This window comes from Rhamphochromis longiceps, linkage group LG17 (genome assembly GCF_057381845.1).
Source record: "Rhamphochromis longiceps isolate RC_006_pf linkage group LG17, R_longiceps_female_GT1.1, whole genome shotgun sequence".
NCBI classification, from domain to species: domain Eukaryota; kingdom Metazoa; phylum Chordata; class Actinopteri; order Cichliformes; family Cichlidae; genus Rhamphochromis; species Rhamphochromis longiceps.
The window spans coordinates 21993395-22015396 of NC_140573.1; the positions used below are offsets into that span (position 1 = coordinate 21993395).

The window sequence follows — 22002 nt, forward strand, 5'->3', positions numbered from 1 at the left end:
ATCGATAGATAGTTTTATCAGCACGACGTGGCACATGTATGGCCCACGATCAGAAACCGTCAGAGGTGGCTGTGAAATCCCAGATGCAGTGGATTCAATGGAGGTGTAATGATTTCCGTGACGGAATCGCTGGATCTAATGGTTTCTGACGCAGGGTGCCACCTCACTCTTTCACGCAGCGTGCTTTCCAGTCATTGCTCCTCGAACCTCAGTGCACGCTTTGAGAGATTAATGCAATTATGAGAGGTCTCATGCAAACTATTAGACCCCTTTGCAACTTCAAGTCTGACCAGCAAAAGCACAAATTTTAATAAAACAGCTGGGAGACGCAAAATTCTGCAGTGAGCAGATGATTTGGGTATGATATGCATGAGTGGGAAGCCGACCCCTCACCCTCTTCTATGAAGTTGTTGATTTAAAGGAAACTCAAAACCACAATTTCACACCTAGATCATCGCATCACTCTCTCTCTCTCTGTCTGGTGCATGTCTATGTCACTCTGCCACTTTGCCTCTCTCTCTCTCGCAGAGTTATAAATAAAAGCTTTCATGACAAGTCAAACAGTTCGCACCAACTTCAGGGTAAGAGAGACACTGTCAGTCAGATCATCAGTCACTCAGTCAGGGAGGACACTGCTCAGCCAGAATCCGTTCTCAAATTGAAAACACTCGGCCCGGATTGGGAATCAAACCGAAGACTCAACTACACTCAGGGGTAATACAAACAGAGACAGGATGGCTACCACAGTGAGGGCAGCAGTCTGTCTGTGCCTCTGGCTTTTTGCCTGTCAGGTCAGAGGATCCCACATCCCAGCAGAGATGAACAGGACCATCCAGAGCCTCTTGCAGCACTATGTAAGTATTCACTGCACTTCAACTGCTACTTAGTACTTGAGTAATACTAGACTGTGCAGCTCTACAGACTTTCTGTTTCCTCCTGTTTGTCACAGTGATGCTCTTACCACAAACACACACACACATGCGCAAAGATGTCTTTTTAAATTTCCACTTAAGTGTGTGGTTAAAGGACCATTTTAACCCACGAGACGCTAAATACTACACACCCAGCCTGGAGCATCTCACATACGAAACTTTATGTGAATGATATCATGTTTCATGTGGTGATGCAGAGGCGAGCAGGGACACTTCCTGGAATGGTGGATTCAAGGATGAGACAGAGTCACATCACAGATGTGGGAGTGTCCTTGAATGCACCATCAAATTTTTCTGCAAAGTACGTGCTCATTGACACCCCCCCCCCCCCCCCCAATTATCATTTCCCCTATTAGCAGCTTGTTTTTGTAATTTGTTTGGTTTTTCATTGCTAGTTGGCAGACGTTCTTAACCATCCTTTAAACTTCATGACAGACAGTCCTTGAAGGCACCAGTAATGATAGAAAGCTCTAAACACAGAAACAGCTGAACTCACGCTGTCTTTTATAACTGCTGTTGGATTATTGGCCTTCTCATGTTTATCGCTGTAAGAAAAAAAAACACTTTTAAACTGTTTTTGTCTTTTTCGGACAAATTTCTCAATTTCTTTACAGTCTCCATATTTGATATCAGACACAGTGTGGCCAACAGGCTTTAAACGCACCATTCGTACCACTTTCTAAAATTTTAATCTTCAGTTATCAGTTTCAGATCAAATTCCAATTTAATCCTGGATCTTTTAGTCCAACAATTATTATATTTCACCTTTTCCTACACTTCTCTTATTGGTCTTTAGTCGGTCCTGAATAGAGCAGCTAACCTGCTAGCAACCGGCTAGCAGGCTTCCCTTCAGTGGCTTCCAGTGAAATTCAGAATCTGTTTTAAAATGCTGTTTATTTATATATGAAGCAAAGTAAATGAGCAGTTGCCCTCTCCAGTCAGCCAATCGGGTTTTTTTTTTTTTTTTAACAACAGCTCGGCTGAATCATTGGTTTCTTTAAAAAACTAAAACTGAAAACCTTTTATAAGTTAGTGATTCCTTGCACCTTATTTTCTGCTCCAGTTCAAATCATGTTTGACAATGTTTGTGAGCTGGGATAAAACCCAATACCGATACCGATTATTCATTATTAATGTCAAACATGATCTGAAAATATCTTCTTTTTTTTTTGTCTTTTGCAGAAAATTTCAAGCCGGGAAAAATATGATGGGAAACCCGTATTTCCTAGTGACCAGAACAAAAAAATTGAGGTAAGATTCATGTGATTAATGGGAGCGCGTAGTTTGTCCACAAAATGTAAAATGTCCATGCAATCCAAAGAAAAGGTTTCTTGTGGCAAATGAGAGTTTTGCTCTAACTATGGCCTTACTATAGCCTCAAATGGACAGGCAGAATTTAGGAAACACACTTGTGGCTTAAGGTCCACGTGGTAAGCATCAAGGTAGCTTAGCCTAAAGCTCAGTATTAATACTGGAAACCATGCTGTATTCCATCCCTACACAAAGAAATGAGGAACTATTTCTATCCATCCACCCAGTGTCTTCAGCATCATCGTCACTAAAGTGGATTTCCAGATGGTGTAAAGATAATAAAACCACCACTTTGACTTTTGCATGTTTATGAAAGAGTGAAGACACTGATTAGTAATCAGGCATCTTTAAAGTTGTTAGCAGGTATATTTCTGAACTCTGGAAAGAGTCAGGATACTCGATGGAGGCAAACCTCCTGTTGAGCTCCTCCATCTTTGGCTAACAGGCACTGCCTGAGTCAGCAGCCAGCTGGTATTTCCAGGTTTTGTCTTTTACATTGAGTTGAGGTTTTTGTGGGGTTTTCCTTCACTTTGCTGGCTCTGCAGGATGCCACCTTTCTGCAGCTATTCTCAGTCTCCCGATCAAACTTTCACTTTTCACCAACATCACTTACAAGGCCGTTTCATGGTTGGTTTCAAGTACTGACATCAAGCCAAGAGAGCACAGACTGAGGAGCTCTGGTCGGCAGTTTTTTATGTCACTCTGTTTGAAGTTCTGTGTGGTTAGATGGCTATGAGGTTCAGGTTAAAGCTTCTGCAAATTTGGAATAAAAAGGAACATTTTTTGAGGATGTATATCTTCTAACTAATTATTAAAAGTCTAACTGATATTATTGTAAAGTAACTGTACTAAAACTGTAATTAAAGCAGTCAACAGCAACAAGAAAAAGGAAAAAATGGAGAAAATTTGAAGCAAAACAATGGAAATTTTGTTGCACTGCCTCTTGAGGAACAGTTAAAGATATTGCTAGTAAAAGAAGAAAAGTATCAGCGCCTTTCTAAAACTGAATGTTCAAGTAGATTTTCTGTGGTCACCACCTCCTATAGCCAGCAATATCTTCCAGCACTCAGAAACATTTTGACAGGTTAGTCATAACAGTTGGAAATTTAAAGTCAAGATGAGTTTCTATTATAGCTTAACACATGGTGGTATGCAGGGGGAAGGCTGTTGTATGGAGGGTGGTATTTTGCATGAACTTTATTGCAACCCACCAGGTTTTCCTATTTAGAGGTTTCTTTACCACCACACCTACCCCAGTGCTGCATTTCATATATTTTAGAGATATCTAATGACTCATCTGAGCTTTAACACCATTTGCCCCCTCTCATTCGAAGGAAACATCTTACATCTTTTAGCCTGCTTCTGTCCGGTCAGTTCATCGTGCTGTTGCCTCTGTCAGGTTTTAAAGCTCTTTAAAAACACTCTTGATGGTGCCACTGAAAGTGTTTTGTCAGGGATCCCACAGCTTTTGTTGCTTCTGACATGAAAGGTTTTTGGTTGTCACCAGAAATTACCACAGATTATTCAACAAGTGTAAGTGAATCGACCAAATTGAAAACAAACACTGGGTCAAACATTGAGCCACAAACTCTCATTTCTTACATCCAAACTAGTAGTTTCGGTCCTGTTAGCAGTGTATGGATATGACATTCAGGTTTAACAGCAGTCAGTGAGTGGTATTCCCCTTTAAGGCCTTCTATGTTAGCTTAACTGTTGTGTGGGAAACCACAGAGTTTTTTCCATTGTGCGAAAAGTTTTTAGCACCTAAGGTTGCAATGTTTGTGAAGCAACCTTTTCCTCACATCTCAGTTTTTCTTCAGGTTTATTTACTACAAATGTATTCTGCGTTGTTTCAGTTTTTTGGGTTTTGGTACCCGAGTCCAAAATGCTGAGGAATGCTGCGAAATTCAGCATTTTGGGCATTTTCAAAGCCATATTTGCACAACCAGATATATTCATATTAAACAAATATAAGCCATTTGTACTTTCATGTCATTACCTCTCTGTTTCTCGTTCTCAGACCAAGTTGATCTTCATGGGTGGTGTTTTGGAGTCGTACGAAAAGTTGCTTGGCCACATGTTGAAACAACTGCCCACTCCGAGTCCCCAGATCGCCGTGAGCAACGCGCAACCTGGCTCGGCCATCACCCCTGCGTCCAGCAGCCCCAACAACGCAGGCTTGGTAGCAGGCAGAGATGTCAGATCAGAGCTGAATTACATCCTGAAGAAGGTCCAGGAGCTAAAGAAACGCCGCTACCATGAACAGGAGAAGCTTCTGCAGGGATTGCAGACCCTCAGAGATATCAAGGTAGAGAGCATTCTGATTGCTTCTTGGCTGTGAAAGCCTTAACTTGACTTAGGACTTACGTAAACCCAGCAGTGAGGTTTTTGTGAAGTCTATGTTGAGGATTGTACAGTGATTAAGAGGAGCTCACAATAAGCCTCAGGATGGGTTGAGCAGCCCATATGAATGGCTTATGTAAAGCCTGAAAAGTTAGACTTGAAAAGATTTGACCAACCTTATTGAGGGCTTATATAAGTCCTAAATTCATACTTAAGGACAAATGCTTTGGTCCTACAAATGGATGTTCAGCTTACCCTCTGAACATCCAGAGCAAGTCCCTGGCTGCCCATCCGGGATTTTGTTTTAGTGAAAAACAGGCAGATTTTGAGGATTTCAGATCATGTCTCATTCATTTTGGCAATACAGTTTTTGTGTTAAAGACTTTTGCATTTGGTTTAAAACAGACAAAAAGAGAGAACTCATGCCCTAACCTTAGATTAGTCATCAGTGACCTGCAGGATATTACAAGGTTTAATAACGCATCCACAAAGGATTTAAATAGAAACTAGGAAAAGAAAAGGCAGAGAGAAAGTTTGGGGCCTAGGTGAGACTAGAAATAAGGTTTTATTTAGGGCTTAAAATAATGTGTTTTTTGCAGGTCTTAAATTTGTGATGCTTACACCAGGGGACGATGTGCCTTAGTTATTCTAAAAGCTCACAAAGGTCTTACATTATTTAAGGGTTTTAAATGTTGATGTCATTGTGCTGAATCTTAACAAAGGTCCTCTCTGTAACCGTGTGATCGTCATCATTAATGTCAAACTTGCCTTTGTCTCTCTCTCTCCTGTAGATGAACGACCGCATCATCCAGAGCAAAGCACTTTGGCAGCTGCCACAGCTGTACGAAGAGGCGAGCTCGCTCCCCGAAATCAAGATCCAGAGGAGACGCAGACGGCGGAGGCAAACAAAGGCTAAAGATCGCACCAGAGCCTAAAAGGCGACCTAAAGGGCATAAAGAGAAATAACAGTAAAACAAGGATGCAGGATGTTTAAATTATACAAAACCAAAAGATTCTCAGACTGAAACCAGTGTGTCTAGTTGTTAGAATTTTGTATTCTATTTTCATCTATATTTATATTTAAATTAACAGTGAACCAGCAGCCTAAGCCTTATAAGATCGTAGTCTCGGAAAAATATTTTTATATAATGTTTGGTGTGTGATACTTGAAACCAGCATAAAAGTTTGATCCTGTGGAATATTTTCACTGAAGGATCCAGAGATTATACCTAATTGTTTTCAACATGGAGTTTCACCCAGTGGAAATACTTGATTTAATGTTGTTGTTTTTTCTCGGCTTTAAAAACTTCATATTATTAAAAACCCACAAAACAAAGATATGTTTAATTGTGGTTAAAGTTTATTTTTTACTGAATATTTTGTAAATTTAGGTTATTTCTTTCTTGTATTTTGTTTTAAGTTAAAAAACCCTGAATTCTTTCTGAGTGAAACTCCCTCTTGTTGCACTGAGATTGGACTGTGGTGGAGAAATGGGCGGTTCCACTGATAATTACTGATAGGTAGTTTTCCAGATTTATCACATTTTGTTGAGGAATTACATTTATGCAAAGTAAATGTGTGAAATCCCGTTTATGTGACAAATTTAACGAGGTTTTCACATAATTGTATTCTATAAGTTGATTTTTTTTGTCTCAATGGGAACCCTGACCTAGCTTCTCCACTGCAGTGCCAATGAGAGCTGATGGTGATGATGTTTACAGTACAAAGTACTTCAGTGTACTACTAATCCACTGAACAGTCAGGTTCAGTACTGTAGTATTAAAGTAGTATTAAATTTCTTTGTAGTTGAAGTACTAAAACCTTCAGGATGTTTTGTTTTTATTTTTACTGACATATTGTAGTTTTCTTTATTTATTTTGTATTTAAGTTGTTGATTGTTGATTATTTATTATTAATTTATTGATTGGCAAATGCACCTGAATAAAACAGAATGACGCTGATTATGGCTTATGTGCAGTCTCTTATAGATTTAAGATCTTGGTTGTAAAGATTTTGGTTTTGGTTTTCCAAAAAAAGCATTTCCCGCACCTGGATGTAAAACATCATGAGGAAGGAAAGTTGTGATGGAGAATTTATAGGAACAAGCTCAGAGAATCATGAGTCATGACTTTTAATCCACTGATTCCTGTTGCTGAACACAAATCTTTACTTTGTTATTATTTTGCCCCTGAACATGACTTTTTATCAGTGGAGAGGAGGCGGAGGAGCGAGTCGCCTCATGCCACAGAGCTAAAGTCATGCATGTCTCAGTTTTTTGCACATCATTTGTTTGAAGTTTAAACACCAAACCAGGTTAGCTCACGGCCCATTTTCTCTGCATATATATGTATGTATATATATATATATATATATATATGTATATATATATATATATATATATATATATATATATATATATATATATGCAGAGAAAATGGGCAGTGAGCTAACCTGGTTTGGTGTTTAAACTGAACCGTTCGATACAGTGCTTTCTGTTCGGTACGTATATGTATCGAACAATACAAAATTTTTAATTTATTTTATCAACTTTCCTTCTGACGATGCTGTCTGTGTTGAGCGCTCAGTGGATCTGCGCTCAACAGTGCAGCCTAGGCGGAGTAGTCGAACGCAGATTCACTGAGCGCAGGGCAAGCTAGCGAGACAGAAGTTAAGCTCTCCTTGCAACATGGCAAATTGAACCTCCCTCACCCTCATTCAGATCTGCCGTTTGGAACTATTTTGGTTTTCATGTGACGTATGACCCACGCAATGCTCAGTTTATTACAGAAAAAATGGCTCTTTCCAAAATAAAAGCTATACTATACGCTTCTTCTGGACTATTTTCTCAGCAGCATATTAAACATATCAGGTCCCCATAAGGAGAATCAGGTGCTAACGGCTGTCTAAATGACTCAGGTAAAGTTTGTATCAAGCATGCTTGTTGTTTTTGTCTGCTTCCACTTGTCTTTGCACTAGGATGATGTCGGCGTAAATGTGCAGTCATATTCATTTTGTTCCCACTAGTGCTGTCACTCGTTAAAATGACATTAATGCCATAACGCGGCAAATCTCCATTAATGAGTTACCGCGGATCGCTCGGTGCGTGGGGCTGGACAGCGTCAACACGTTAACAAGGTAACAGCGCTAACGCACTAGTTCCCACCAATTGAGCATTGCGTGGAACATCCGACATACTGTTTTACTTTAGTCCATGACGCGCTTACCATCAGGGTCATACTTCACATGAAAACCAAAATAGTTCCAAACGCCAGATCTTGCATGAGGGTGGGGGAGGTTCAATTTCGGGTAGCGTTGAGGCAGTTGCCATGTCACAACGAGCTTAGCTTCTGTCTTGCTAGCTTGCGCTGCGCTCAGTGGATCTGCGCTCGACAGTGCAGCCTAGGCGGAGTAGTCAAACACAGATCCACTGAGCGCTCAACACAGACAGCATCGTCAGAAGAAAAGTTGATAAAATAAATAAAACATTTTGTATTGTTCGATACATATGCGTACCGAACCGAAAGCACTGTATATATTAGGGGTGCAACGATACTCGTATCGATATTGAACCGTTCGATACAGTGCTTTCGGTTTGGTACACATATGTATCGAACAATACAAAATTTTTAATTTATTAATTTAATTTATATTTCATATATATATGAAATATATGACCTATTTAAATGCATTACTTTCACATTTGTATTCTCTGATACGAAACAATAAGATGAACACAAAATGACTGATTCATTCGTTTTGTGACGACTTAATGAACTTTTGTGAGACTGGCGTGCCTGCCCACAGACAGACCAATCTTCAAAAAAAGAAGTTTCATTTTCAATGGCAGGTGGTAACTTCTGCAAAGTAAAATGAAATGTTTGTCACGTTGATGTTGCTCTTCATATCCTCTTACATCATCTCTTTCTGGTGCACAGATGATTCCATGTAACTCCTACTTTTGACGAAAAGCGTGGAAGGCCCAGGTCAGCTGCATCAGCTAATAATTGCCGCGACATCAAGAATAAATTAAGAGGAAATGAAGCCAAAAAATTCTGTTCCAGTTTTGAGTTTATGAAATCTGTTTGGTAGCTTTTAGTTTTGTTTTATAAGTTTTATTTACTCAGTTTAACAAGCCTTTTGTTCTGGTTGTGTGTATTTATAGAGTTTATCCATCCCCAATGTTTAGCTCGTGTTTCTACACTGAACAAAAATATAAACGCAACACTTTTGTTTTTGCTCCCATTCCCCATGGGATGGACGTAGAGACCTAAAATTCATTCCAGATACACAATATAACCATCCCTCCCAAACAGTGGTCACAAATCAGTCCAAATGTGTGGTAGTGGGCACATCTGCTATATTGAGATAATCCATCCCACCTCACAGGTGTGCCACATCAGGATGCTGATCTGACATCATGAGTAGTGCACAGGTGTACCTCAGACTGCCCACAACAAAAGGCCACCCTGGAATGTGCAGTTTTTTGCGCTATTGGGGGTCTGGGGACCCAGAACCGGTCAGTATCTGGTGTGACCACCATTTGCCTCATGCAGTGCAACACATCGTCGCATGGAGTCTATCAGATTGTCAATTGTGGCCTGTGGAATGTTGGTCCACTCCACTTCAATGGCTGTGCGAGGTTGTTGGATATTCGTGGGAACTGGTACACGCTGTCGTATACGCCGGTCAAGCACATCCCGAACATGCTCAATGGGTGACATGTCCGGTGAGTATGCTGGCCATGCAAGAACTGGGACATTCTCAGCTGCCATCTGCCCTGAACAATGTGAACCATGATTCATCCGTGAAGCGCACACCTCTCCAACGTGCCAGACGCCATCGAATGTGAGCATTTGCCCACACAAGTCTGTTACGGCGACGAGCTGGAGTCAGGTCAAGACCCCGATGAGGACGACGGGCATGCAGTTGAGCGTCCCTGAGACGGTTTCTGACAGTTTGTGCAGAAATTGTTTGGTTGTGCAAACCAATTGTTCCAGCAGCTGTCTGGGTGGCTGGTCTCAGACGATCTTGGAGGTGAACCTGCTGGATGTGGAGGTCCTGGGCTGGTGTGGTTACACGAGGTCTGCGGTTGTGAGGCCGGTTGGATGTGCTGCCATATTCTCTGAAACGCCTGTGGAGACGGCTTATGGTTGAGAAATGAACATTCAATGCACGGGCGACAGATCTGGTTGACATTCCTGCTGTCAGCATGCCAATTGCACGCTCCCTCATTGCTTGTGGCATCTGTGGCATTTTGCTGTGAGACAAAACTGCACATTCCAGGGTGGCCTTTTGTTGTGGGCAGTCTGAGGTACACCTGTGCACTACTCATGATGTCAGATCAGCATCCTGATGTGGCACACCTGTGAGGTGGGATGGATTATCTCAATATAGCAGATGTGCCCACTACCACACATTTGAACTGATTTGTGACCACTGTTTGGGAGGGATGGTTATATTGTGTATCTGGAATGAATTTTAGGTCTCTACGTCCATCCCATGGGGAATGGGAGCAAAAACAAAAGTGTTGCGTTTATATTTTTGTTCAGTGTATATTGCCATTTACAGTCCCGGTTATGTTTCAGTTCCAGTTTGTGGTTATGGAGTTTTATTTAGTCCTCTCCTTCTCATCCTCCTGTGAGTCCCCCTCTCGTTGAATTCTCTTATTTTTTTGGTGATGTTTTTCTTTCCGTTTCCTGTTTTATTTTGGTACCTCAGGTGTTTTTGTCATGGTCCTGCGGCCATGACTGAGTGACTTTGTGTTTGTGTCCCTTATTGTTATTACTTTCATTATTATTCATGGCTGTTTTGGGATGGTTTGTGTTTTGGGATTTTAGATACTGGGTTCTGGGTTTGTGCTCTCTCTATTGGTCCCTGGTGTTAGTATTCCCCTGTCTCGTCAGGTTAATCAGGTCCAGCTGTGTCCCCCACCTGTGTGTGATTTCCCAGTGTCTCTCTGTGTACTTATAGTGTGTGTTTTCCTCTGTTCCTCGTCGCGTCGTCTGTGTTCATACTCTGTGAAATCCCCTGCGTGCTCTCCCTGCTGTTCTCCCTTCATGTTCAGGTTTGCTACTCCTTGGTGTAGTTTCTCCCAGTTTAGTTCATCCTTAGTTCTGTTTTGCCATCTCCACTTTATGTTTGGTATTGTTAATAAATCGCCCTCACGTCTAAATAAGTACTGCATTTGAGTCCTCCTTTCCACTCCTCACACGGCCACTGACCCGAACCGTGACGGTACGACGTGACCACAAGATGGACCCAGCAGCGCTTAATCCGTCTAAGGAGCTACGGGAGAATCTCATCGATGCCACACAGGAGCTCATCGACCTGTGGCTGGAAAACCCGGGTGGCAAGTCCCAGCGCGCTATAGAGAGGCGGCTACAGCGTCTTGTGACCGGTCTCCCATGGCTTCTAGGCTCGCTTTGTCTGTGGGAGTGGGAGTTTCTCCTTTTGGATCTTGGACTTTACCCCCCGTCTGCATTCACTTTCGAGCAGCCCGATGCTGTGAATGAGCGGGACGCTTTGGCTTCCCCAGATTCCGGGACTTTGTTTTCTGGGGCTATTCAGAGCGGGATGGGAGACAATATGGGTCGCTTACCTACCTTCGTGGTAACAGATCCTTCCCAAGTGGGCGTCTACAAACCCTCTGCAAAACTGACGGACTGTGTCTCTGCCGCTCCTTCTGAGCCAGGACTTTATCGCCATTCTCCGGCTCAGTTCTGTGTCCAGCCACAAGCTTCCCAGTCTGTAGCTCAACCGTTAGCCTCCCTAAGGGCACAATTACCTGTTCTGCCGCCGCTCCAGTTAGCCACTCAGCCACCACCACCGCTAGCATCGCTACAACCCATAGTTCAGTTAATGGCTGAGTCACAATTTTCACACTGTTTTTCCACCGCTGTTTCTGAGCAGGGAGACGAACTGTTTCACAACGGACCTGTTCCTCAAAAGCTGGCAACATTAGCGACCGTTACTCACTCCGGGGCTTCCCCAGAGGCTGGGTTACAGCCCTCAGCTTACTCTGGACCCCTGGAGGCCAAGATGCCAGCTGTGAACTGCACTGGGCTGTCACTGCCTGAGCAGGGTCAGTGCTCTGCGCAGCTGCAGCCCTCCGTATGTGTGCCAGAGGCCCATGTGCCTACTGGTTTTGTTTTGTGTGTGCCAGGGGCCCCGGTGCCCGCTGGTTCTGCGGCTGTTTTCGCTGGGGGGCCCGAGGAGCCCGTCCAGCCTCCTGTTTCGCCGGCTGGGGGGCCCGAGGAGCCCGTCCAGCCTCATGCCACGTCGGCTGCCACGTCGGCTGGGGGGCCCGAGGAGCCCGTCCAGCCTCATGCCACGTCGGCTGGGGGGCCCGAGGAGCCCGTCCAGCCTCATGCCACGTCGGCTGCCACGTCGGCTGGGGGGCCCGAGGAGCCTGTCCAGCCTCATGCCACGTCGGCTGGGGGGCCCGAGGAGCCCGTCCAGCCTCATGCCACGTCGGCTGCCACGTCGGCTGCCACGTCAGCTGCCACGTCGGCTGGGGGGCCCGAGGAGCCCGTCCGGCCACCTGTGGCTGCTTCACCACCTGTGGCTGCTTCACCACCTGTGGCTGCAGCGCCGCCTCCTGCAGTACCACCACCTGCAGCGCTACCGCCTGCTACTGCCACGCCTCAGCCAGAAGCTTCATCCTCGCCTGGCCCAGCTTCGTCCTCGCCTGGCCCAGCTTCGTCCTCGCCTGGTCCAGCTTCATCCTCGCCTGGCCCAGCTTCATCCTCGCCTGGTCCTGGTCCAGCTTCAGCCTCGCCTGGCCCAGCTTCATCCTCGCCTGGCCCAGCTTCATCCTCATCTGGTCCGGCTTCATCCTCGCCTGGCCCGGCTTCATCCTCACCTGGCCCGGCTTCATCCTCGTCTGGTCCAGCCTTCGTGTCTGCATCCTCGTCTGGCCCAGCCTTCGTGTCTGCATCCTCGTCTGGTCCAGCCTTCGTGTCCGCATCCTTGTCTGGTCCAGCCTTCGTGTCCGCATCCTCGTCTGGTCCAGCCTTCGTGTCTGCCTCCTCGTCTGGTCCAGCCTTCGTGCCCGCATCCTCATCTGGTCCAGCCTTCGTGCCCGCATCCTCGTCTGGTCCAGCCTTCGTGCCCGCATCATCGCCTGCAGCAGCTCCTTCGGCATCCGCATCATCGCCTGCAGCAGCTCCTTCGGCTTCCGCATCATCGCCTGCTGCATCAGCTCCAACACCGCCATCCGGTCCGCGTCTGGCACCTCATCTTCATTGGCCATATGCTAGGCCGCTGGCTGGTCGTCATCGCCATCGTGGCCGCCCTCCTAAACGAGGTTGTCGCCGCCACGGCCTCCTTCGTGGCCTCCTGAACTTCTTGCGTGCCGCCACGGCCTTCTTCGTGGCCGGCCTCCTGAACTTTTTGCGCGCCGCCACGGCCTTCTTCGTGGCCGGCCTCCTGAACTGTCCCATCCTGGCCTCCTGTGCTATCGGGCGCCTGGCCGGCCACCTGAACTGTGTTTCAGACTCTGCTCCCCTGTGAGTTTTGTGAACGTTTGTTTGGGACTCTGGGGCCTCCATTTTGGTCATGGCCCGGTCCCTCCGTCCTGGGCCCCCTGCCTCCCTCCCGGGTCTGGTGGTGTGTTTCTGTGGCTGTCGGGGGCCAGCCCTTGAGGGGGGGGGGTACTGTCATGGTCCTGCGGCCATGACTCAGTGACTTTGTGTTTGTGTTCTTTATTGTTATTACTTTCATTATTATTCGTGGCTGTTTTGGGATGGTTTGTGTTTTGGGATTTTAGATACTGGGTTCTGGGTTTGTGCTCTCTCTATTGGTCCCTGGTGTTAGTGTTCCCCTGTCTCGTCAGGTTAATCAGGTCCAGCTGTGTCCCCCACCTGTGTGTGATTTCCCAGTGTCTCTCTGTGTACTTATAGTGTGTGTTTTCCTCTGTTCCTCGTCGCGTCGTCTGTGTTCATACTCTGTGAAATCCCCTGCGTGCTCTCCCTGCTGTTCTCCCTTCATGTTCAGGTTTGCTACTCCTTGGTGTAGTTTCTCCCAGTTTAGTTCATCCTTAGTTCTGTTTTGCCATCTCCACTTTATGTTTGGTATTGTTAATAAATCGCCCTCACGTCTAAATAAGTACTGCATTTGAGTCCTCCTTTCCACTCCTCACACGGCCACTGACCCGAACCGTGACAGTTTTACATTTAGTTTTACTTCCACATACGCTAAATTTGTTTCGGCTGCATCGCGATACTCTCCCTGATTACATCATTAGTGTATAAAAATTCTGGTCTTTCTCCTTGGTCTTTGTCTCGGTGTCTGTTTCATTCGAGGATTCACATTACTGCTTTGGACTTCTGTTGGTTTGATTTTGGAGTATTTGTTTTGTGAATGAATAAACTTCATAAATCAGTTTTGGTTCATTCAGTTTCAGTTTTCACAGGAAGAGTGGGGTTGGAGGGAAATTACTTTGAAAACATCCAAGTGCAACTCCAAAGGTCACTCTCATCTCAAATGTTGGACAGGCCTGCATCTAGAAAACAAAGAGACCATACTACTTTGCCAAAACTCCAACCTGAACACCAAATTAGAGAACTAAAAGTTTCCTCAAAGCAAAGGAAAACCAAAATGCCCAAAACCAAGAGGAAACCAAGTTTCACCAAACCAAAAGAATAAGCTGTGGCAATGACATAAAAAAAACAAGTAATGATAACATGTAACAACACTCATTCCAACCGTATTTGTCATATTCACAATCAGTGTTGGTCAAGTTACTTGAAAAAAGTAATCAGTAACTAATTACTGATAACGTCCCCCAAAAAGTAATCCCGTTACTTTACTGATTACTTATTTTCAAAAGTAATTAATTACTTAGTTACTTAGTTACTTTTTAAAAACACGATTTACAACCTGAAGAGGTGATAAAGCGATAGATCTTTCAGCCCAATTCTACTTTTTCTACATAATCCATCATACAAAATGTAATCAAATGGAAAGGTCTCTTTTTAAAACTTGTTTTATTAGTTTTAATCTTTTAACTTTATGCATCAAGCAAAAATTTAATTATATGCACCATTCTCTGACTGGAAGAAATTTGTTTAATATTTAAACCTATTTTCTGCACATTCTAGCACATTTTTTTTGTGTGTGTGTTTACACTCACTCTTTCAAATAGATGCAAGTAAAACACAGCAGAAATTAAATAACATCAAAGACTAGCGGTCCTTTTGCTCCATTTTCACCTGTAAAGCAGGAGTTGGGTAGGCGGAGGTTTACCCTGGTGCAGGTGTGCCGCGGCGTTCAGTGGAAGAATCCGCGAGTTTCTCTGTGAATTTCCCATTACGTCGTAGCGCACTCGGTGCTTGCTTGGAAGTTTATGGGGTTTTTTTCGCTGTAAAATGAAGTTTTCTTCCCACACACAACGGATGCTAATGTTTTTGTCACTTTTTATGGAATCAAACTTAAAGTAAGGTCAGTATTTCCACGCTTTAAACGCTGCACGCTCATACTCTCTCCCGCACTCGATATATTATCTACTGTTGATCTGCAGACAGCTGTTGTCACGAACGTCGCACTTGCTTACGTCACTGTCATGAGACATTCTGGCAAAAAACCACGGTTTTAGTAACGCAGTAACGCAGCGTTCCTACAGGAAAGTAACGGTAATCTAATTACCGTTTTTGCAATAGTAATCCCTTACTTTACTCGTTACTTGAAAAAAGTAATCGGATTACAGTAACGCGTGCCCATCTCTGTTCACAATTATACAAGTGTAATGCACAGTGAAATGTATGTACAAGACTGGCTGTACAAGTAATGAGGAAGGCATAAATAAAGAAGAATTCCAATCAACTGTTTTTTGGAACCCATTACACCTAAAATTGCATCTGACTAGGATAATTTGGTATGCAGAAGAGTTCATGATTGACTCAGTGACTATGTTCCCAGGTACTGTGGCTGCAGAACAAGCAGCCCTTTACCACTGTGCTGACAGTTGGTATGAGGTGTTTGTGCTTATATGCTGTTTGGTTTTCTGCAAACGATGTGCTGTGCATTATGGACATTGTTCCAGAGGTCTTGCGGTTGTTTCAGGTGCAGCTTTGCAAACCTAACCCATGCTGCCATGCGAGAACAGCTTTCTCCTGGCAACCCTTCTAAATAAGCTAAACTTGTTTGTTGTTGCACATTTGATATGCTAAATGAGGCCTGTAGAGTAAGACTACATGGAGTCATGTTAGATCTCACTCTCTTTTCACATGATTGTATACTTACTATACATTATTTGAGGCATTCAGACACATCTTATGTTAGTAAAATACACTGGGGGAAAAATCAAAGGAACAAAAAAGGAAGAAAATAATGCTGGGTATCTATACTGATATGGACTGGGTAAGGTTTCGGAATGAAAGGATGCCACATTGTTTTTTTGGAATGATAGTTTTTGACCCACAAACGGGTCAATAAAGACACCCTGAAAATCTAGTCCATTTTGCTGAAATTTCATTGCAGCAACTAAAAATGGTACTCACACAAGTTTGCATGTATGTCTGACAATGTCGGGGCATGCTCCTAATGAGATGATGGATGGTATCCTGGATGATCTCCTCCCAGATCACGACCATCACTGAGTTTCTGGACAGTCTGAGGTGTAACCTGGTGATGTCAGACTGATTGAAACATAATGTCCCAGAGGTGTTCTTTTAGATTTAGGTCAGGCAAACCAATCAGTGCCTGCCTGTATACTCTCTCCACTAGAGACCGGACATTGGGTTGCACCAGAACCAAGGACCCACTGCATGCGGTGTGACAGAATGTCAAAGGATTTCATCCAGATGCCTAGCCTGTGGAGGTCTGTGGCTCTCTTAATATTATAGGCTTCTCCACATACTTCCACATCTGTCACATGTGCTCAGGGTGAGCCTGCAGCCATCTATCAAATGCCCAGGGCACCTGTGGTGAACCTGCTAGTTCTCATATTCTTTGGCAAATACCAGTCAGGCTTCACAGTGCCAGGCACTGAGCAGAGCGCTCACTAGAGGATGTCAGGCCCTCAGGCCACCCTCATGAAGTCTGTTTCCGATTGTTTGGTCAAAGAAATTCACACCAGTGGCCTGCTGGAGGTCATTTTGTAGCTCTGGCATTCATCATCCTGTTCCTCCTTACACAAAGAAGCGGATACAGGTCCTGTTGATGAGTTAAAAGGCTTCTACGGCCCTGTCCAGCTCTGCTAGAGTAACTGCCTGTATCCTGAAATCTCCTCCATGCTCTTAAAACTGTGCTAAGAGACCACGAACCTGTTGGCATATACTGTCTACCTGTCCAACTCTCCTCATGCTGCCAGTAGTGACATTGACCCTAACCAAATGTAAAAAAAGGGGAAAGTAAGAAAAGATCTGGAGGGAAAAGATGTCAGTTGTCTCTAACTGAATCAGTATCTCAGAGGTTTAACTGACATGATGGTCAGTTAAACCTCTGATGGCCATGATGGTTTTGAGCAGCATAATCACAAACGCTAAGGTAATTTCACCTGAGTAAACTTTCCATTTTTAAAGTGTGAAAAAGTCCTTATTTGGCAGCTGGATGAGCTGCTGGTGGAGTGAATCATTTTAGACTTTTTGCACTTCATTCGTTTTATCTTTTACTGCATTATTAATTTTTAAAAATAACACTTGGTTACAGTTAGTCAACAAGTAGTTTTGTTTAGACAACAAAACTACTTGCATAGCCTGAGAAAACTATTTTTCTGGACAAAATGCACGCTGCTGACATGAAATACACTTCTTATTAGAGTTATTATTTACAAACCCTATATCACAACTCGTGTACGTGAAAAGCAGGTTTCCTGTGACTATTTCATGTTTTCTTATGAGAGTGGCCCGAGCAATGAAGGCCATGACACTGACCTGAAACTCCACTCTTACCTTTCATTGTATAAATGAAACCATGACATGTCATTTGTATCACAAGCATGGAAATTAGGAATCTCATGGTTGAATATTTAATAATACTTTTTACTTTTTATAAGCCTATTATTCTCTTTATCTGTAACTTTACAGTTTTTAAAATCTTAATATAAAATTTTAAAACAAACTAATTCAGATGGAGTTTAATGTTTGTGGGCTTGCATAGCCCAAACAATAAACTTCTGCAAACAAACAAGCCACAGAGACCATGAGCCTCTGCAGGCAGACAGGCGGCCCTGAGTGTTTAGACCCCCACCCTGCAACCCACAGCTGTGATGTCACTTCCTGTGACATCACTTCTGGTAAATATCACACAGCTCTTCTTACAGTAAGTGCAGCACTCTCCCACAATGCACTGCGAATTGGCTGCGTGTTTGTGTGTGAGGCTGTGACTTCTAAGAACCAGAGCTGTGCTTCCCCACAGAAACTGGGGTTGCAGCTTTGTGTGTGTTTGTGTGTGGTCAATAAAGAGTCTTTGAGGCACTTCACAACCGTTGTAGAAGACAAACAGGCTGCAGAAACTACTTTTTATGGGGATGAGTTTTTACTTTCTTTTTGTCTTTCGTTTTTCTGTACACAGAGTGAAGACTCAGCAAACCAACTGTATGAGTGGAGTTCCCCAAGGTTCGGTCCTAGGGCCTCTTTGGCACATGTACATGCAATCATTTTAAATCTTGTTGTTGATGCACAGACAACAAACTGTGCAAGCTGTTTATTATGTATTCATGTTTTCGTGCTGGCGACAATTTCCTCAACAATTAGCTACCAGGATAGCTGAGTGACAAGGTACATGGTACACCAATTGTTACATCGAAACAATTGGTGTGCTTTAAAAAAAAGAAATTGCAAAAAATCTGTATTTATAATTGTGCAGATAGCATAAACATTACATTGCCGTTACAGTGCAGCTGTAGTAATACAGAGGTCTTTTTTCCCATTTATTTGATTCAATAAAAGCCTGATAAAGTATTGTTATTGTCCATATTCTGGAATATTTAAATTCCCATGAAAGTCTTTGCAAACTTGGCCAACTTTTTTCATTCATAGAGTATAAACTCTGAATGCATGCAGGCATTGTTGAAGCCACCTTTGTGTATAACACCAGGAAGCATGCCAATAAGCAGCTTAGATGCGGAAATGATAAAAATAGTGAACACACTGTAGGTGGTAAATGAGAATCCTGGCAGTTATAAATGACAACACAGGCCACCAGATAGTGTGTCTCTGTTTGGACTGATGGCTATGTTTGTGCTGTTGCATAGTGGGGGAGGGGGGGTATTGTAGTGTCAAGGGGGTGGACTGCTGCATTTCTGCAGGACTCCAGTGGAAAACATGACAACAAAGACAGACACAAAGACTCAACTTTTATCCCCACCTCTGTTTCTGTGGCTGCTCTGTGAGTCTTTGTGTGTGTATGTGTAAGTTTCAGTGTGAGTCAGTGTGTTGCAGATGCTAGTGTGAGAAAATGGAAATGCGTTTTTCGTGTCTTCAAATGGCTGAAAATATTCAGAATGAATTATCTCAAAGCTCTGAGCTGCTGATGCTGCAGAGAACGAGCGCTGTGGAGGTGTGATGGAGCAAATTTCCTTTTCAGTTAGCAGTAGCTCATTTAACCTTCACTCCCTTTCAGATCTGATGGACAGGAAACCACAAGAAGATGGTGGCAGATTGTTTGGAGGGAATGAGAGTCTGACGCTTAAGATGAAAAGAACTCATCAGATCTGAAAATAGACAAAAATTAGGAAAAAGGCTACTTCAATTGAGGGTCAATGATAGCATGTTGTCCTGTGAAAAACTAAGTACACCAACACTGGTTTTATAAGAACTCAGAGGGGGAAAGTAGCCAGGTGCTGCTAATCAGATGCACTTGATTAACTGTGAACTTAACTGAGCACTTGCTGTTTTGGCAGTTTGCAGGTTTAGAGCATTCAAGTGTGTATTAACACAATGCTATAATCTTTTTAGGATACAATGTCCCAGCAAATTCACTCGAAAACAGTTGGTGCAATGCAAAGAAGTCAAGAGCTCCATCAAGCCTGAATTAGCATGTTAAAGGTTAAAGTTCATAACAGTATAATTAGAAAAAGACTGAAAAAGTACAGCTTGAAGCCTATTCCTTCAAAAAAAAAAAAAAAAAAGTACAGCTTCGGTTTGCAAAGGTGCGTCTAAACAAACAACAAGACTTCTGGAACATCTATTATGCACAGCACCACATTTGCAGAAAACGAAACACAGCATGTCAGCACTAACACCTCTTGCCTACTGTCAGCATGGCGGTGGAGGACTGCTGATTTGGGAATTGCAGTCAATGAGTCAACCATGAACTCCCTGAAATAAAAAAGTATTCTAGAATCAAATGTGAGGGCATCTGTGGTACAAAAAAATGATTGAAACTGAGTCAAGAGGATAATCAAGGTCCAGTGCAAGTCCAGACCTCAAATAAGAAATGTTTAAAAGTAAAAAGGGTGTCTGTTTCCTGAATCCAAACTGCGAGATGGTTCCTCAGAAGAGGTTCCTGAAAGCTGAAGGCTCTACATTCTACTTTTAATTACTGCAGGAGCCACAAGTAAGCCTGTAGTCTGAGAACAAAGAGCTCTAATGGGGTACTATTAGCTCTTTATCATAAGGTAGGGCCTAATTATTCATTAAATTGTATGTAATAAGAAGGATTTTTAATTCAATTTTTGATTTTTAACAGGGAGCCAATAAAGAAAAGTCAGTATTGGAGAAATATGCTCTCTCTCTCTCTCTCTCTCTCTCTCTCTTTTGACATTCCTGCAATTTAACTAACTGTTAAATGTGTGTGTGTTTGTTTGTTTGGCTTCATGGATAGATAAAGTTGGGTGTCATCTGCATAGCAGTGAAAAGGTATGCTTTGCCTTCTAATGTTACAGCCTAAGGGAAGCATGTATAATGTAAACAGAATTGGTCCTAGCACTGAACCCTGTGGAACTCCATAATTAATCTTAGTGTGTGAAGAGGAATCTCTACTTACATGAACAAACTGGAGTCTATTAGACAGATATCACACAAACCACTACAATGTAGCAGCTTTCATACATGCAGCATGCTGTAATTGCAATAATAAAATATTATGTTCAGTGTTGAACTTTACATAATATTTCACTGAAGTCTAGCAGGACAAGCACAGAGATGAGTCCACTGTCAGAGGCCATAAGAAGACTATTCTTCTTTGGCTCTCGGAGGAGGCGGACACACTTTTTCTCCTCTCCCTTATCTTCTCCGCTTATGTCCTTGTCTAGTTTCGTGGGGGGGTTTTTTGTATTTTCCCTCGAACATTCTCTCACAGTCTGTTCTCTAAAACCAAAAAGAGGAATTATGGATTGGATCAACTGGTCCCTAAATGCAATTGACACCCCTTTCTCAACGAGAAGTTTGGGCTTGAGTGAGCCTGAGTGCTGAAGATATCTACCTATTCGGAACCATGGTAACATGGCTGATCGGAGCTGGCTTGGCCCTGACTTATCGAAGAATTAAGAAAGCGGAACCGGCTGTTCAAACCCCCACAAGGCTGCCCGCTGGGATTGGAATGATGGGAGAGGCGTGAGTTTCTCAAAATGGGCTCATTGAGTCAGGACGGATAAGATCTTGGAGAGGCTACGGCTGCTGTGAATACTCAGAATAAGATCTCTAACTGCAGACTGGATACATCTCGGAAGGGCTAGCCCGGAATAACATCTCTGGGCGCAAATTGGATGACACCTCGGGGAGGCACACTGCCGTGAGTTCTCAGAAATTGGCTCCTTGAGCACAAGAAATGACAACATCACAGAACGCAAGTATGGCGAAGCTCGCAGCTCTCCAACGGGAGATTGAGAGACCAGTGTTGGACTGTAGAACTGCTTTGAAATTCATATGAGCTGTTCGCACTAAAGTAAAAAATACCATCACTTATGCGGATACCCCTTTGGCGCCAGCTGCAAGGCCGGAGCTGAACAAAACACCCTGATAACGACTGTGTTTAGTCTGTTCCTTCCCATTACATGCAAGGCCACCTGGGTTGGCTGGAAGACTATTTACTTAGCCTGGCAGGGCGAAGGACACTGTCTCAGCTGAATTATGGACACAGACACGCATACATATACTGATACTGATAAGCACTCACTGACGCATCACCCTCCCAACGCCACCTCCAACGCTTACCTCCCCTCTGATGTGGACATCGGGTCAGTTGGAGACGCAGTCGAAAGATTGCAGATCAGATGTACACACTGGAACTCTTTCCCATGTTGCTGTCTGTGTTTACTGTGCTATGGTGTGTTGATATCTGTGCATTCCTGTATTATCCTTCTGTGTTACACATTTTGATGTTTTTTTTTTCCTCGCTACCTAGCCTGACCTGTCTCCCCAATGTGATGTTTGTGTATTGTATGTACGGTCGGCAAGGTCTGTCATCTCGGTTGTGGGCAAAAGACCTGCAACTGACAAATAAAGGCTATCTCATCTCATCATCATCATTATTT

At 43.6% G+C, this 22002-nt stretch overlaps 1 protein-coding gene across 1 annotated transcript; it reads left to right on the top strand.

The window, feature by feature from the left end:
• Positions 1-734: 734 nt before the first annotated feature.
• LOC146649675 (interferon gamma-like) lies at positions 735-5521 on the top strand. The gene is made up of 4 exons (XM_085386823.1): positions 735-854; positions 2115-2183; positions 4264-4551; positions 5378-5521. The coding sequence occupies exons 1-4, from the start codon at positions 735-737 to the stop codon at positions 5519-5521; spliced, it is 621 nt and encodes a 206-aa protein (XP_085242949.1).
• Positions 5522-22002: the final 16481 nt, after the last annotated feature.